This window comes from Sminthopsis crassicaudata, chromosome 4, assembly GCF_048593235.1.
Source record: "Sminthopsis crassicaudata isolate SCR6 chromosome 4, ASM4859323v1, whole genome shotgun sequence".
Taxonomy (NCBI): Eukaryota; Metazoa; Chordata; class Mammalia; order Dasyuromorphia; family Dasyuridae; genus Sminthopsis; species Sminthopsis crassicaudata.
In genome coordinates, this window is record NC_133620.1 from 341,414,061 (window position 1) to 341,429,061 (window position 15,001).

Consider the following 15,001-nt stretch of genomic DNA (forward strand, 5'->3'; position numbering starts at 1 on the left):
CTTCTTGATCCGATTTTTCTAGTGCACCAAGATAATTGTATAAATGTGTGTGTATGTGTGTAGGATATAACATATATTTTAACATACTTAACATGTATTGGACTACCTGCCATCTAGGGAAGGGGGTGGGGAGAAAGAAGGGATAATTTGGAAAAGAAGACTTTGCAAGGGTCAATGTTGAAAAATTACCCATGCATATATTTTGTAAATAAAAAGCTTTAATTAAAAAAAATCTTATCTTAAAAAAAAAAAAAAAAAAAAAAAAAAAAAAAAAAGAATGTAGCTAGGATGCTAAAATTAAGGATCCACAAGTGGATCTATTTATTTTGAGATCATAATGGTTCATGATTAGTAGTCATCTAATATCTATAGGAGAAAATTGGTGTGAAAAAAGCAGTAAGCCACTTGATATCTTTGAAATCCCAGTATAATTTTCCAAATACAATTCTAGGTAGCCTTATCTTATTCAATTCTGGGTCCAATTCATTTTCATTTTTTTGTTTTAAATAGCTTTTTATTATAAAAATATATGGGAAGATAGTTTTAACATTCACCCTTGCAAAACCTTGTGTTCCAAATTTTTCTCCCTCCATTCCCCCCATCCCCTCCCTTAGATAATTAGCAATCCAATTATATATTAAGCATGTGTAATCATTCTATAAATATTTCCACATTTATCACACTGCATAAGAAAAATCAGATCAAAAAGGAAAAAAGTGAGGATAAAACAAACAAGAACAACAAAAAAAGATGAAAATACTATGTTGTAATCCATACTTAGTCCCCAATAGTCCTCTCTCTCTCCATCACAAGTCCATTAGAAGTAGCCTGAATCACCTCACAGTTGAAAAGAGCCACATCCATCAGAACTGATCATTGCATAATCTTTTTGTTGCTATATACAAAGCTCTCTTGGTTCTCTTGGTTCATTTCGATTAGCATCAGTTCGTGTACATCTCTCCAAGCCTTTCTGAAATCATCCTACTAATTGTTTCTTATAGAACAATAATAGTCTATAACATTCATATACTATAACTTATTCAGCCATTTTTCAACCAATGGGCATCTACTTAGTTTCCAGCTCCTGACACTATAAAAAGGACTGCTATGAAAATTTTTGCACATATGAGTCCTTTCCCCTTTTTTATGCCCTCTTTGGCATACAGACCCAGTAGAGATACTGCTGGATCAAAGGGTGTGTACAGAGTTCCATATTATTCTTCAGAATGCTTGGATTAGTATTAGTGTCCCAGTTTTCTCACATCCCCTCCAACATTTATCTTTATCTTTTCCTATCATCTTAGTCAATCTGAAAGGAATGTAATGGTACCTCAGAGTTGTCTTAATTTGCATTTCTCTGATCAATAGTGATTTAGAGCATTCTTTCATATGACTAAAAATGGTTTTAATTTCTTCATCTGAAAATTGTTCATATCCTTTGACCATTTATTAATTGGAGAACGGTTGTTATTCTTATAAATTTAAGTCCATTCTCAATATATTTTAGAAATGAGGTCTTTATCAGAACCTTTAGATGTAAATCTTTTTCCAGTTTTCTAGTTCCTTCATTGGTTTTGTTTATATAAAGAGTTTTTAATTTAATATAATAAATATTATCTATTTTGCATTTTATAATATACTCTAGTTCTTCTTTGGCCATAAATTCTTTCCTGCTCCACAGAGATGAGTAGTTTCCTTTGTTCCTCTACTTTGTTTATAACATCACTCTTTATTCTCTAAATCATGAACCCATTTCGACCTTATCTTGGTATAGGGTGTTGGATTTCAATTTACTTTCTATATATGGTATCTGTCCACAATATATATAATAGTGAACTAATTGAATAGGGTGCCCATAATAACTGGAATCTATATAACACTCAAAAGTGTGCTAAATGTTTTATATACACAATGTTATTTGAGCCTCCTAACAAGCTTATATGGATGGGTACCAAAGGCATTATTTTAAATGAAGAAATTAAGACTTATTAATGTCAAAAAGTTTGCTCCCAATTATATATGTGATACACACACATCAAACACAACATGCACACACACAGACACACACATATGGTCACACATGGCTAGTAAATGTAAGAAGGAGCATTTGAGGGGGCAGCTAGGTGGTGCAGTAGATAGAGCACCAGCCCTAAATTCAGGAGGACCCAAGTTCAAATCTGGTCTCAAACACTTAACACTTCCTAGCTGTGTGACCCTGGGCAAGTCACTTAACCCCCGCCTCAGGAAAAAAAAAAAAAAAAAAAAAAGGAGAATTTGAGCCTAGATTGTCCTGGTTCCATTTCTAGCACTGAGTACCGGATCATACTGCTTCTCAGCATTCCCAGCTACTTTCATGTCCTAATCAATCAGTGAAAAAATAAGCACTTACTATATACTGAACAGTGTATTAAACACTGGAGTCATATGAAGAAGATGATATGTAAAAAAAAGACATAGAGTAGGTAAAAGGTAATCTAAGAAGGGGGAGACACTATAAACAAAGAGGATCAGGAAAGTCTTTTGCAAATGCAATGACAAAGAGATAAGAGATTTTTGTGTATGAGAAGCAGCAATAATTCCAGAAGGCCAGTAAAATATACTAAGACTAAAAAGGTCAGAAGAAAACAGATGATAAAGTCAAGATGATAAAATTTGCATTTATTAAGTACCTATTATGTACAAGATACTATGCTGAATTTGAAAGGATTTAATTTGGAAAAGCTTTAAATATCAGGCAGAGGACTATGTTTGATCCTGGAGGTAATAGGGAACTACTGGAGTTCACTAAGCTAAGGGACTGATGTGGTCAGATCCGTGCTTTAGAAAAATCACCTTGGCAACAGCATAGAGGATATTTTAGAATAAGGAGAGATCTGAGGCAGAAAGAATGTTATTACAATAGTTCAGTAATATGCATGTACAAATGCATTTTTCTCACAATGTCCTTTTTCACACAACTATAATTTATATGTATCTTGTATGTATCTAACTAATGCATGGGTTAGTAAAAGAACCAAACAAGGTATATCCCCAAAACTTCACAAGATATTATATCACCCTTTGAGGTTGAAATCTAGAAAAATCAATACCAAATGATTCATAAGTTTAACCATCTACAGAGGAAGTGATTTGTAAGGAGTATCTCCTATGCTTCCATCAAAGAATCCAGGGTATATTCCCAATTTTACCAAGGAGACTATATGTAATTCTTATACAAATATAAGATATAATTTATATAACTCATGTGCGAAGGTCTGGTCTAGCTCCTCTTGTCAGGATAAGTAAAAGTCCTTGCCCCACGTTGGGCGCCAATTGTAGTGAGCTGTCGTCTCTAGAAGCTGCTGGATCGCTCTCTGGGAAGAGATCTGTTGTGTCTTCTACTCAAATCTTTCCGACAGATTCTTCTTCCTGTAGTGAACCGTTGTCTCCAGGCAGTTGCTGTTAACTCTTGTCCAAAGAAGTGACTTCCCTTCCTGCAGAGAGCCCCGTCAAACCTGATGCAATTCAGAGTCTTCTCTCTTGAATCCTGGCTCTGAATCTCCTCCAGCTCTTATCCTTCTCCAGGCCGATCTGCCCTCTGCGCCCAGTGCTGTCTCTTTTTATCCTCCCAGAGAATGGGCGTGGGATAATGCAAGGGCTTCTGGGAAGAACCACCCCAGCCAATGAGCTTGCCCCCTCTATCAAGTCAACCTGAGTTCTCACCTTGTAATTGTCCAGAAAACCTGAATTCTCACCTTGTCACCATCCAGACAACCTCAGTTCTCACTTAGTAATCCTAACATCTCCCCCTTTCTTTTGATTTAGAACATAGGACAGTCATGACCTTGAAACATAAATCCATCAATATGGGAAGTATTACAGATAATTACATAAATGACCTTGAAACATAAATCCATCAATATGGGAAGTATTACAGATAATTACATAAATTACATAAGCATATAGTAACATAGTAACATAACACATGCTAGAAGTATGTAACATAATCATAAATTGAAAATTTATAAATGTCCATAAGTCCATTGTCCATTAGTCTCATCTTGTGTGAGGAAGTCCAATGATTCCTGCTGGTTTTTAAAGTTCTTTAACAGTTTTCTTATTATCCATGCTCTTTCAGTGTCAGATGTTTCTTAGATCTTCTCCTTTATTTTGAGGTCTTTCTCTTTTTCTGTCTCTCTCTGATGGACAAGGCGAACATGACTCGTTGTCACCCATCTGATTCCTTCTCCTGCTGAAAAAATACAAGCAAACCCTCTCTCCCAGGCAGTTAACCTATCTAATTTCCTTCTATTTACCACTTTCTAAATCTCTTCTCATCATCTGACAATTACATTGGAGTTGTTTGCACTGGGCACAGCCCTGTTGGTTTAAAAGACCGGTATTCTCCCCAAGTGTAATCCATTTTTGCAATCTGATTGCCTTTTGACTGACTTATCAAGTAATCCCTTTCTGCCATGTGATTGCTTCTCTGCTGATTGATTAAATCAGAGTCCTGGCCTTCTAAAGGTTCTTTGGGTGTAACATCAGCTGCCATCATGCCCCAAGTCTTTTTTGCCTGGGGCCCTGAACCTGGGCCCCTCATCCCATTTCCCTGAATTATTCTACACTCTGATGCCCAATGGAGTCCTCTGTTGCATTTTGGACATGGGGTTTTAGGTCTTCTCTCACCCTGTCTTTTCACTGTATCTCCAAATCTACACTGAGCTCTTAGATGCCCAATTTTTCCACATTGAAAACATCGCCGAGTTTCTCTAGAAGGCCTTTGCCAGGAGGGACCCTGTCTTTCCACATTCATCATTGTCTGGGTGTAAAAAGCATTTGTTCCCACTGTAGCACAGCGTCTTATGATCTTCTCTAAAGGAGCATCTGACTTGAATTTTACATAATTCATGAAATTCCGCAAGCCATAATAAATTTTCTCCAGGTTCCAGGCATATCCTTGCTATGGATTTCCAATCATTCGGGGTTAGGACTTCATAAGACAAACCATCTAGTAACATTTTGACATAAGCTGATGTAGTCCCATAAAGGGTACAACCTTTTTTCAAATCCTTAATTTTATTCAAATCTAAAGGTGCATATCTTCTCATTTTATGACCTACAGAATCAATATTTTCAATCACAGGATATGCATGTATAAAATCACTTATATCCTGTCCTTCTCTCTTAGCTTTAACCAATGCTTTTTCTAATCTTGTCATAGGCTTAGGCTTCTTCACAGGCAATTCTGTTTGTGTTTCTGCCTCTTCCCCTCTTTCTTCCTCCATCTCTGAAGGTGGGGTTGATGTGGGCCTGTCAATAATCTGTTCTCTAGGCAGGGTTGAAGCTTCTTCAAGAGAATCATACCATAATTCCTCATTTAAATCCTCTTGCTCTAGGGCAAGATCTTGATCTTTCCTTTTTTCCTCACACTTCCTCCTCTGTTCATTTTTAGAACTTTTCCTTCTCCTACAACTTGCTTGATAGTTTAAGGCTAATTGAACTATGTTGTAGATATAAAATACTTCTGCAGAAATTGAACGAGGCCCATTTTTTGCTTGAAATTCTTTCATTTCATATCCCACTAGCTTCCATTTATCTACATCTATCTTTTCTTCCTCTAAGAACCAAGGGGATGTGCGTCTTAATGCAGCCAAGAGTTTAGCAATCTGTACCCAGGTTACAAGTAAACTCTGCTCCTCAATTATGTTGATTATACTCTCTATAGTACCACTCCTGAATGGGGGTGGAGCTGAGGTTGCTTCTGGGGCTGGGGATGAGTCGGCTGAGGTCCAGGGATTGAATATAGCTAACATCTGCCCCATTTCAGCTATAAGAGATTCCTGGTTTAGCCCTTAACAAGTTAAGTTCCTTATTTATCTATTAGCACGCTCACTTAATCTTTAACAAAGTTTCCTCGTTACTCACGGTTCTGGGTCAGAGAGACTGAGATCTAGATCAGAAGCTTTTCCACTGGAATCAAGACTGTGTCTGTCCCTGTTCGGGCGCCAAATTGCGAAGGTCTGGTCTAGCTCCTCTTGTCAGGATAAGTAAAAGTCCTTGCCCCACGTTGGGCGCCAATTGTAGTGAGCTGTCGTCTCTAGAAGCTGCTGGATCGCTCTCTGGGAAGAGATCTGTTGTGTCTTCTACTCAAATCTTTCCGACAGATTCTTCTTCCTGTAGTGAACCGTTGTCTCCAGGCAGTTGCTGTTAACTCTTGTCCAAAGAAGTGACTTCCCTTCCTGCAGAGAGCCCCGTCAAACCTGATGCAATTCAGAGTCTTCTCTCTTGAATCCTGGCTCTGAATCTCCTCCAGCTCTTATCCTTCTCCAGGCCGATCTGCCCTCTGCGCCCAGTGCTGTCTCTTTTTATCCTCCCAGAGAATGGGCGTGGGATAATGCAAGGGCTTCTGGGAAGAACCACCCCAGCCAATGAGCTTGCCCCCTCTATCAAGTCAACCTGAGTTCTCACCTTGTAATTGTCCAGAAAACCTGAATTCTCACCTTGTCACCATCCAGACAACCTCAGTTCTCACTTAGTAATCCTAACACTCATGTAGATATAATATATGCTATTTATAGGTAAAACAATATATGATACACGTTACATATAGATATAGCATGTGTGTTATAGCTATAACTATATATATATGTATATATACATATATATATATATATATATATATATATATATATATATATATATATATATATATATAAACTATAACTAATGTCCATATTGTGTTTGAAGGTTTGCAAAGTGTTTTAAATCATTTGATCCTCACATCTCTTCCTAAAAGGTAAGTATTATAGATATTTTATAGATGAAGCAACTCATGCTTGGAGAATTGACATGACTAGTACATGGTCATATAATTAGTAAGTATCAAAGCTGAGATTCAAAACCAGGTATCTTTTCATTATACTATGCTGCCTCTCATGTAACTAAGATGAGTGATGATCTATCTAATGTAACGTGCCCAAGGAAAAGTTGTCATAAATAAGGTGTCAGGTGACATAATCTATTGATAAATCAATAAACATTTAGGAAGCAATTACTATATGCTGAATACCATATTAAGCATTGAGAAAACAACCAAAAAAAAAAAAAAACAACTAAAATTAGTCTATTCTAATGGAAGAAGCAAAATACATTTAAATATTTTATTTTGCAAAATTATTTTCAAATACTATCTCATTTGATCCTCACAATAACTCTAAGAGGAAGGGCTTATAACTATCCTTATTTTGCAGGTGAGAAAATTTAGACAGAGGTTAAATGACTTGCCCAACTCACAAGCCAGTGCCGAGCTTGGATTTGGACTCATCTCTTCCTAAGAGCTCATCCCAAATGTTCATAGAGACTATTTGTGTCAGACCTGTGGCAGAGCATTCTGAGCTCACACTGGAATGATCAACCACAGTTGGACATCCTGTAATTCAACTCTCACATAGTGATGTCATTTTGGTCCTCTTCAAGAAGGACAATAAACAACCAATGACTCCAATGCAAAGCTCTATGCATAGAGCACTTAGACAGCTAGATATAGAGAAAGTAGACAAAGTCGATGACCTCAGAGTAAATAGGAGGAGGCAATAGGCTTCTGGCACACAGAAGATGGTGCTTGAGCTGAGACTTGAGTAAAACCAGGTATTTTTTTCAGATATATGAAAGTTTATGAAAATATATTTACACAACTGGAAGAGCACAAAAACCATAGATCAATAAATAAAACACGTTGGTCATCACAGACCACTGTGATTCAACACAGTCCTTTGAATAATATGACTTTGGGTTTCATTACCACACTTTTCATGTTGTTGTGGGTTTTGTAAATTTCAATAAGTCAATCAGCAATCTCCAACATGTGATTTCTATGTGAAATGATTATAAATTGGGAATTTTTCCATTTGTTCATATATGTAAAGTGCCACAATGGACACATTTTTAAAATCAAAGGAGGCTGCAACAATTTCATCCATGAAATAAAGGGGTATGGGAGAGCCAAAATCAGAACCAGGGAACGGAGGGAGTGTCTCTCCTCCTGAAAAATTAAAGCTCTTTTTCCAACTTTTGCGTGGCAGCAGTACACTAAACACAACTCCATCAGAGAAGGGGTCCAAACTGTCTCTCGTTCAGAGCCACCTCCCAGAGTCAGCATCTGATAATTCTCGTTTAGCTTATTGGTCAAAATGTGAAAACCTGCCATGACTTCATTCACTCTTGCTTCCAAATTTGCTTCCACAATGTCTGAAGCATTCACTTTCAGCCGTGAATTCTGCCACCAGCTGCAATTACAGCTTCTTCTACTTGCAAGGAAGTTGAGTTTTGGTTTCATTTCATGATGCAATTTGATTCGTTGGAGAATCAAGATTTTGGATTGCAATAAGATTCTTAAAATGACGTTCAGCTCGGTGACTTTCTAGCTGTTCAAGTTTTAAAGTGATACTAGTGCATTATTCTGAAGGGCATGTTCATTTTCTTTCATTGATTGCAGGGGTTCTAAGAGCCTGAGGTGAAGTGGGAGGGGCATTCCAGGCAGAGAAAGCAAAAAAAAAAAAAAAAGTAAAAATGTTTCAGTGTGTTTCTAAGAGACTGTTCTGATTTTCAAGACTAGAAACCACTAGAAACCCCTTACTCAAATACATCTGCCCCTAGAGCTAAGAACAGTTTATCAGACCACCTTAGCTTGATGAAAATATCTTTAAGGAAGTCCAATTCCTTTTGCTCTCACGCTTACGAACGGCGCTCAGAGCTATATAATCCGGAGACTGTCTGGAGTTGCCTACCTAGCCAGATAGATCTCCCGGTGAAAATTAATCATTTGGCGTTCTAGAAGTGAAATCTGCTTCTTGTAAGTTTGGTTAGCACCTAATGATACCCCAAGGCCTGAAAACCTAGAGTGAACTTAAAAAAAAAAAAAAAAAAAAAAAAAGGAAGCTTTTGCTGCTTCCTCTCTTTTGGGGGGTTCTTTCTCAAATTATCTCCTACATATTTTTCTAAAACGTAATATCCTCTTCCTCCTCTCCAAGTAAAATGTAAACTTCTTAAAGACAGGATATTTTTTTTCTTTTTTGTCTGTTTTCTCTTCCAAGCACGTAGTAGGTGATTTATAATAAGCCAGAGTGGGCCTTGTTAAAATTGAATTAAATTTAAAGGCCTAGTGTAGGAGGACCGCGCCATGTTTGCACACCTAAGTGCTTCAGAAACGCTTGTTAGATTCTATTACACCTAAAAGACCGGACTCAGTGTGTGGAAATGCCCAAGGACTAAGCCGCGCTTGTACACGGTGAGCGCTTCAGTGGTTCACGGATTTAGAACTGGAAGAGACTGGAAGAGACCGCTCCCCTTATTTTAACAGAAGAAAACACCGAAGGTCAGGAAGTTTAGACGATTTGATGGAAGTCATACTGGTCACAAGGGGCGTTGGAATTGGGCTCCCCGGAGTCCAGCACTGACCCCTTGACACACTCGAGCGGAGCACAAGCAAACGCTTTCCTGAGCCACTGGCGCAGCTTCCAACGAGATGAAAGGTCCGAGTCCCCCAAGGAGAGCTAAATTGATTAAACTCGGTAGGCGCCGCTACAGCGCAGCCAGGCCGGCGGTCCCGCGACGTCCCGGTTAGCCTGCTTGTAACTGATTGGCCAAGGCGTGCGCGGGTAACCGAGCCCTAAAGGAGCGTGAGCTTCCTCTCTCTGAACCAGGCTCGGTTTTTCTTTGGCTAATCTTCAAGCATTTCCGGCAACGCTCTGCCCCTTCGCCAGACTTCGTGTTTTTCCGGCCGAGCTCGGGCATTTCCGGCCAGCCCTAACTTCGGCGGTTTCCGTACTGCACTCGGGTGTACTCGGCAGCCGTTCGGCCTCCCCCATCCCCCGGTAACGGTCGCTGCTGAGTTTAAATGAGCCGGGGCTGGGCCGGGCCGGAGCCGCTACGGGGGGGCCTGAGGCGCGACGGAGAGCGGGCCTGAGCCTTGAGAATGACGGTGCTGCAGGAACCCGTCCAGGTAACGAGGACCTCGCCCCCCTCAGCCCAAGGCAGCGGCGGCGGCGGCGGCGGCGGCGGCAGCGGCGGCGGGGAGGCCACGCTCGGCCCCGGGCGGGCTGCGGCTCGGGCTCGGGCAGGGCCTGGCGCGGCCTAGGCCCCGGGACGTTGCTCCTCCTCCTCTAATGCGGACCGGGCCGGTACGGCCTTTAGGCCGCCGGATCCTGGGCCCACGCCCCCGGGAGTCCTTTGGCGAGGACGGGGTCCCTGGCGCTCCCCTGTCCGCTCCTCCTGTCAGTCCCCGGGGGCCCCCGAGGGGAGAGGTACGCCTCGTGTACGCCACTGAAGAAGGAGGGAGAGAAGGTGCCGGAGAACTGCGGGCGAGAGGGTCGGGTCGTGTCTGTACGGAGGGGGAGGATTAGTACCCGGCTGGCTTGGCGTCCCCCAGGAGCCCGCAAGTTTGGGGAATGGTTTGCTGGGTTTTTTTTTTTTCTATTTTGGCGCGGTTGCAGATTTGGGGCTGGGGTGGGGGGAGGCAGGGAGCGTGATGGTGTTTTAAACGATCACTTGGTCTGTGGGTGACTTGGCCCTCCCCAAGCCCCTGTTGCTTTCTGATTTCTGGGTGAAATGGACATGTGGCTTAGCCTGGCCGGGCTCAGGTATAAGATACACACACTTGCCTCACAGCCACGGTAGAGTAGGGCAGGGCAGGGTGGGGATGGTAGCACTGCCATGGCTTTCTACCACAGATAATGATACAGGTTATTTTTTTCTTTTTGCACCTACATCAAAGTGAAATTTTAAAAACTAGAAAATTCGAATGTCTTTCCCATCCTTTTTTTTTTTTTTTTTTTTTTTTTTTTTTTTTTAATCAGTCTGAAATCTTCACTGTTAATTACCAAATCAGGTGTACAATCATTCTGTTCTATTGGGATGGAACAGGGAAAACCCTATTGGATTTTAAGGCTGTGATGCAATGCCAAGTCATTTTTTGCTGTGCTTTCTGAAGGAACTGAATCCTTTGTGCTTTGGTGAGGAACCTGGTTTGAGGATTGGAGGTTCTAGGTTTTGCCAAATAAGTGGACTTTTGTCGTGGATTTCTCTGAGGGTTTAAAGCCAATGATGATGGTGATGGCCAGGAAAGACTTCAGGGTTTTGAGAAGTACTGTATATTACCATTAATGAACCTGTTCCTACCACCTTAAGAATCCAGCAGCAAACATTTAAATAATGTTATCCCTATTTGTTAGTTTCAGAGCCATTAGTGTTTGAGTCAGTAGAATGCAGGGCTCTAATTTAAGATTATACACATATACATGATATTTTAGTGTAAAAAGTGAAAAACCCAAAGATATTTCCTCTTGTTAGCAAACTTAAATTAGAAGCTCTGTCTTTGTGGGGCTTATGTAAAATTGGTAGTTCCCTCTGCCCCTTCTCATTTTAGTCAGTATATGGTTGCTTCTGTTGCTTCATTTGCATTTCAAATTAATTTCCTCCAAGACATTTTATGCTGATACTAAATTATAATTTGCATCTTTAGCCTCAAAAGATGGGGTTTTTTTTGTTTGTTTGTTTGTTTGTTTTTCAGAATCTAGCTCCGAGAGTGAGGCTCAAATAAGATAATATTTTTAAATGCTAGGCTCCTGGCGGTACATACTAGGTAATATATAAATATTAGCTTTTATTATTCTTAACTATTACTTTTTCCCCTAAATTGATTGGCTTGTACCATCACAGAAGTCCAGCCATTAATTAATAATTACAAACTCTGTAAAGAGCATCAGATGTTATAATAAAAAAGAGGAAATTTGTGGTCAAAAATCCCTGGATGATACATGCTCGTTTTCCTTCCTCTTCATCCAAATATTTTTATCAATGATGCACTTCAGTCCTTTCTAAACCTTAGGGTCCAGTAGGGTATTAAATTCATATGGTTAAAAAATATACATCATTTCCCTTTCCTTCAGGGGTCTTTGTCCAGGTGAGGTTTTTTTCCAGGGTTTAACCTATAGAGCAATATGAGTCCACCACCAAACTTTAATTATATGGCACAGTCAGAACATTGGATGGAGCAGACATCTTTTGGCAACTCCCAAGGAAAAACAGTGAAAATGGGATGATGCTAGAGATTGGTTCAGGTCCTGAACTGGGACTAGAGCAGGAAAGAGGAATTTCTAGTAGCATAGCAAAAAGATAAATACCTACATTAGGGGTATTGTCTGCAAAGATAAAGATATATTTGGAGTATTGAGTAGGCCCACTACAAATTTCCTATGTAATCCCAATTGACTCTTTACTGCTATTACAGAAGCTTTTTATAATTTTCTGATTAACTTGCTGTCCCACTCCCCACAGTCTGTTACAGATCTCTTCTCTCCAAGCTAACTTTATCTCTTTACCCCACTTCTGCCCTCTGCAACAGAGGATGTGACTTCATATGTCACTGAAACAAATGAGGCTACCTATCATGAGCTCCCTTATTCTCTCCTCTTTTACATAGCATATCCCAGCATTTTCCCTATTTTCCTTCTTTGTTCCATACTTGATCCAATACAAATAGAAGGGTTATCCTTGAGAAGGAATAGGGGCCTGTCTGTAGTTATTCTCCACAATCATCCTGTCTCTGTAATTTTCATGATCTCCTTTAGCTGCTAGATCCATCCTCAGTACCTTCAAATGTACCCTGCTCTTCCCTATCTTTAAAAAAAAAAAAAAAAAAAAACTTGATCCTATCATCCTTAAAAATTAACAAATCAAATCTTTTAATTAGTTTTATTATACTCGCAGGTTATTCATCCTCTACTTTTGTTCTACTAAACACCTAGTAAAAGTCACCTTGATTTTCTCAACTCCTTGGTTTCCATTCCCACTGTTCAGCTCTTTACAAAATAATTTCTAAATTTAATGGTTTTTTCTTTGTCCTCACCATTCTGAACTTCTCTGAAGCATTTAACTTCCATCATGCTGGATAATCTTTTTCCTTCAGGCTTTCCATGACACTGTTTTTTGCTGGTTCTCCCACCACACTGTCTTCAATCATCTTTACTAATCACTTTTCTTTTTCAAACTCTAAACATGAGTGTCCTTTTTGTTCTGGACTTCCCTTTCTCTTTACATTGTCTCATATCTCATTGCTCCTATGGCTTTATCTCTTACAGATGATTCTAGCCCGTATATCCAGCTCTACCTATGGATATCTCTAACTGGATGCTTCATATACAACTTAAAACCAGAGTGTGTCAAGTGGAACTCATTGGCTCCCCACCAAACTGGTTCTTCCCACAAATTTTCCCTTCTCTTGAATCTTTCCATTTACCTCGTTTCAGTCATCCTTCACTGTTCCCCTTCCTCTACCACTCATTCAGTCAATTGTCAAGTTTTGTCAATTCTTCCTTCAAAACATCTCTTTCATTTATTTCCTTTTTTTCACTCATGTTTCAGGTCCTGATTGTCTGTTGCTTGGACAGTGTAACAGCTTTCTTTTCTGGTTTTCAACTTCCAGTCTCTCGATTGTTGAATTCATCCTTTACATATTTATTGAAATAATGTTCTAAAAAAAGAAGTCTGTATCATTTCCCTTTGCTTGAGTGCCTTTGGTGGTTCCCAATTGCTTCTAGAATAAAAAAGCAACTCCTGTTTTGGTATTTAAAGCTCTACTCAGACTACAGCTTAACTTTTCCAGGCTTATTGCACATCACTTCCCTTCACATAGTCAGTGTTCCAGCAAAACTGGCTTGCTTTGTGTTCCTGAATTTGGCCTTCTGTCCCTTTCATTCATTCAGGCACAGGCTGTCTCTTTCCTCTTTCCCCCATCCCTGGAATTCATTTTGCCCTGACCTCTATCTCTTAAACTCCCTAGTTTCCCTCAAGAGGTTCAATTCAAAGGCCACCTCAAAGGAGCTTTTTCCTGAAAACCCTGTCATTAATATTCTCCTTCCTCCTCAAATTATCATCTCATTAATATACATATCTATGTATTCGCCATGTGTCTGTTTATATATCTCTCCCCAGTAGAATAGAAACTCCTTTAGGGCAGGGACTTCCCAAATTAATTTTATCTTTATCCCCAGAACTTAGCACAGTGCTTTGTACAAAGTGCTTAATAAATATTTGGTATATTGAATTGGACAGTTCAGGAAAGTTAAGGCCCTGGCCAGACAGCTAGCCACATTAATAGTATGCTTGCCTTCCTCTTTTCAGCATTGTGGGCAATCCTCCAGGGTCCTCTGCTTTCCCATGTATCTTTGGTGCACTGCCTCCAAAAATTAGTCTCTTTTTGTTGGGATCTGCAATTTCATCAGGGTAGAAATCCTCTCTCCAAAACCATCACTGAATAGCTGACCTGAAAAGTTTAGTGATTTGCCTGTGATCACATAGCTTTTATGTTCTAGGGAACTCTTGAAACCTGTTCAGCCTAACTCCTCAGGTTGGCCCTCTCTCCATTACCACCATGCTACCTCTAATATCTTTCTTCTCCAGTCAAGGCGTGCACTTTCTCCTTTCCTTGCAAGGGGGAGTGAAGGGAGAAAGAAGAGTAAAAAGCTTCTGTATACATTCATTTGCTCCATTGATATAGCAGAAAAAAAGAAACCATTCCAAATGAAAGCACTTGTATGCCAATAATATAGTATTTATTTATACTAGGCCATAGGGACTATTGTCATCTTTCCTTCTTTCTTTACCAATTTGAGAGATTAGAGAGAAAAAACGATACTTGAAATTACATGGACTTGGAAAGTATTTCCCTTCTCTTCATGACAAAGATGAAACCTAGAGGTTGTAGTGACCTTACTTCACCTAAAAAATCACATGGATTGTGAATCTGGGTGTGAAACTAGAGACTTTCCTGCTCATAGGGAAAGTTAGAGAAGATAGTTCTTATGGGAGTAGGCTCTTTACATGGAATAGAAACGTTTCCATACCTGTCTGTCTTTGAAGTCAAAGGTGGTCTTTCAAGAATCTCTCATTTTATTTATTTTATTTTTTAGTAAAGCTTCTTTTTATGTCACAAACTGAGAATTCACAGGGGAACTGTTGATCT

General features: G+C 39.6%; 1 protein-coding gene across 6 annotated transcripts in view; it reads left to right on the forward strand.

Moving 5' to 3' along the window:
- Positions 1 to 15,001, forward strand: part of CDC27 (cell division cycle 27) — a 118,074-nt gene that overhangs the window by 19,895 nt on the left and 83,178 nt on the right. The window contains exon 1 of one of the 6 annotated variants that reach the window (XM_074260965.1): positions 9,801 to 9,982. The exons of 4 other annotated variants lie outside the window; for them this stretch is intronic. In XM_074260965.1, the coding sequence (XP_074117066.1) occupies positions 9,956 to 9,982 (27 nt within the window). In that variant the 5' untranslated portion in view covers positions 9,801 to 9,955. Of the gene's footprint in view, positions 1 to 9,800; positions 9,983 to 15,001 lie in introns of those variants that run through there. One more of the 6 variants, XM_074260963.1, reaches the window with a different exon arrangement.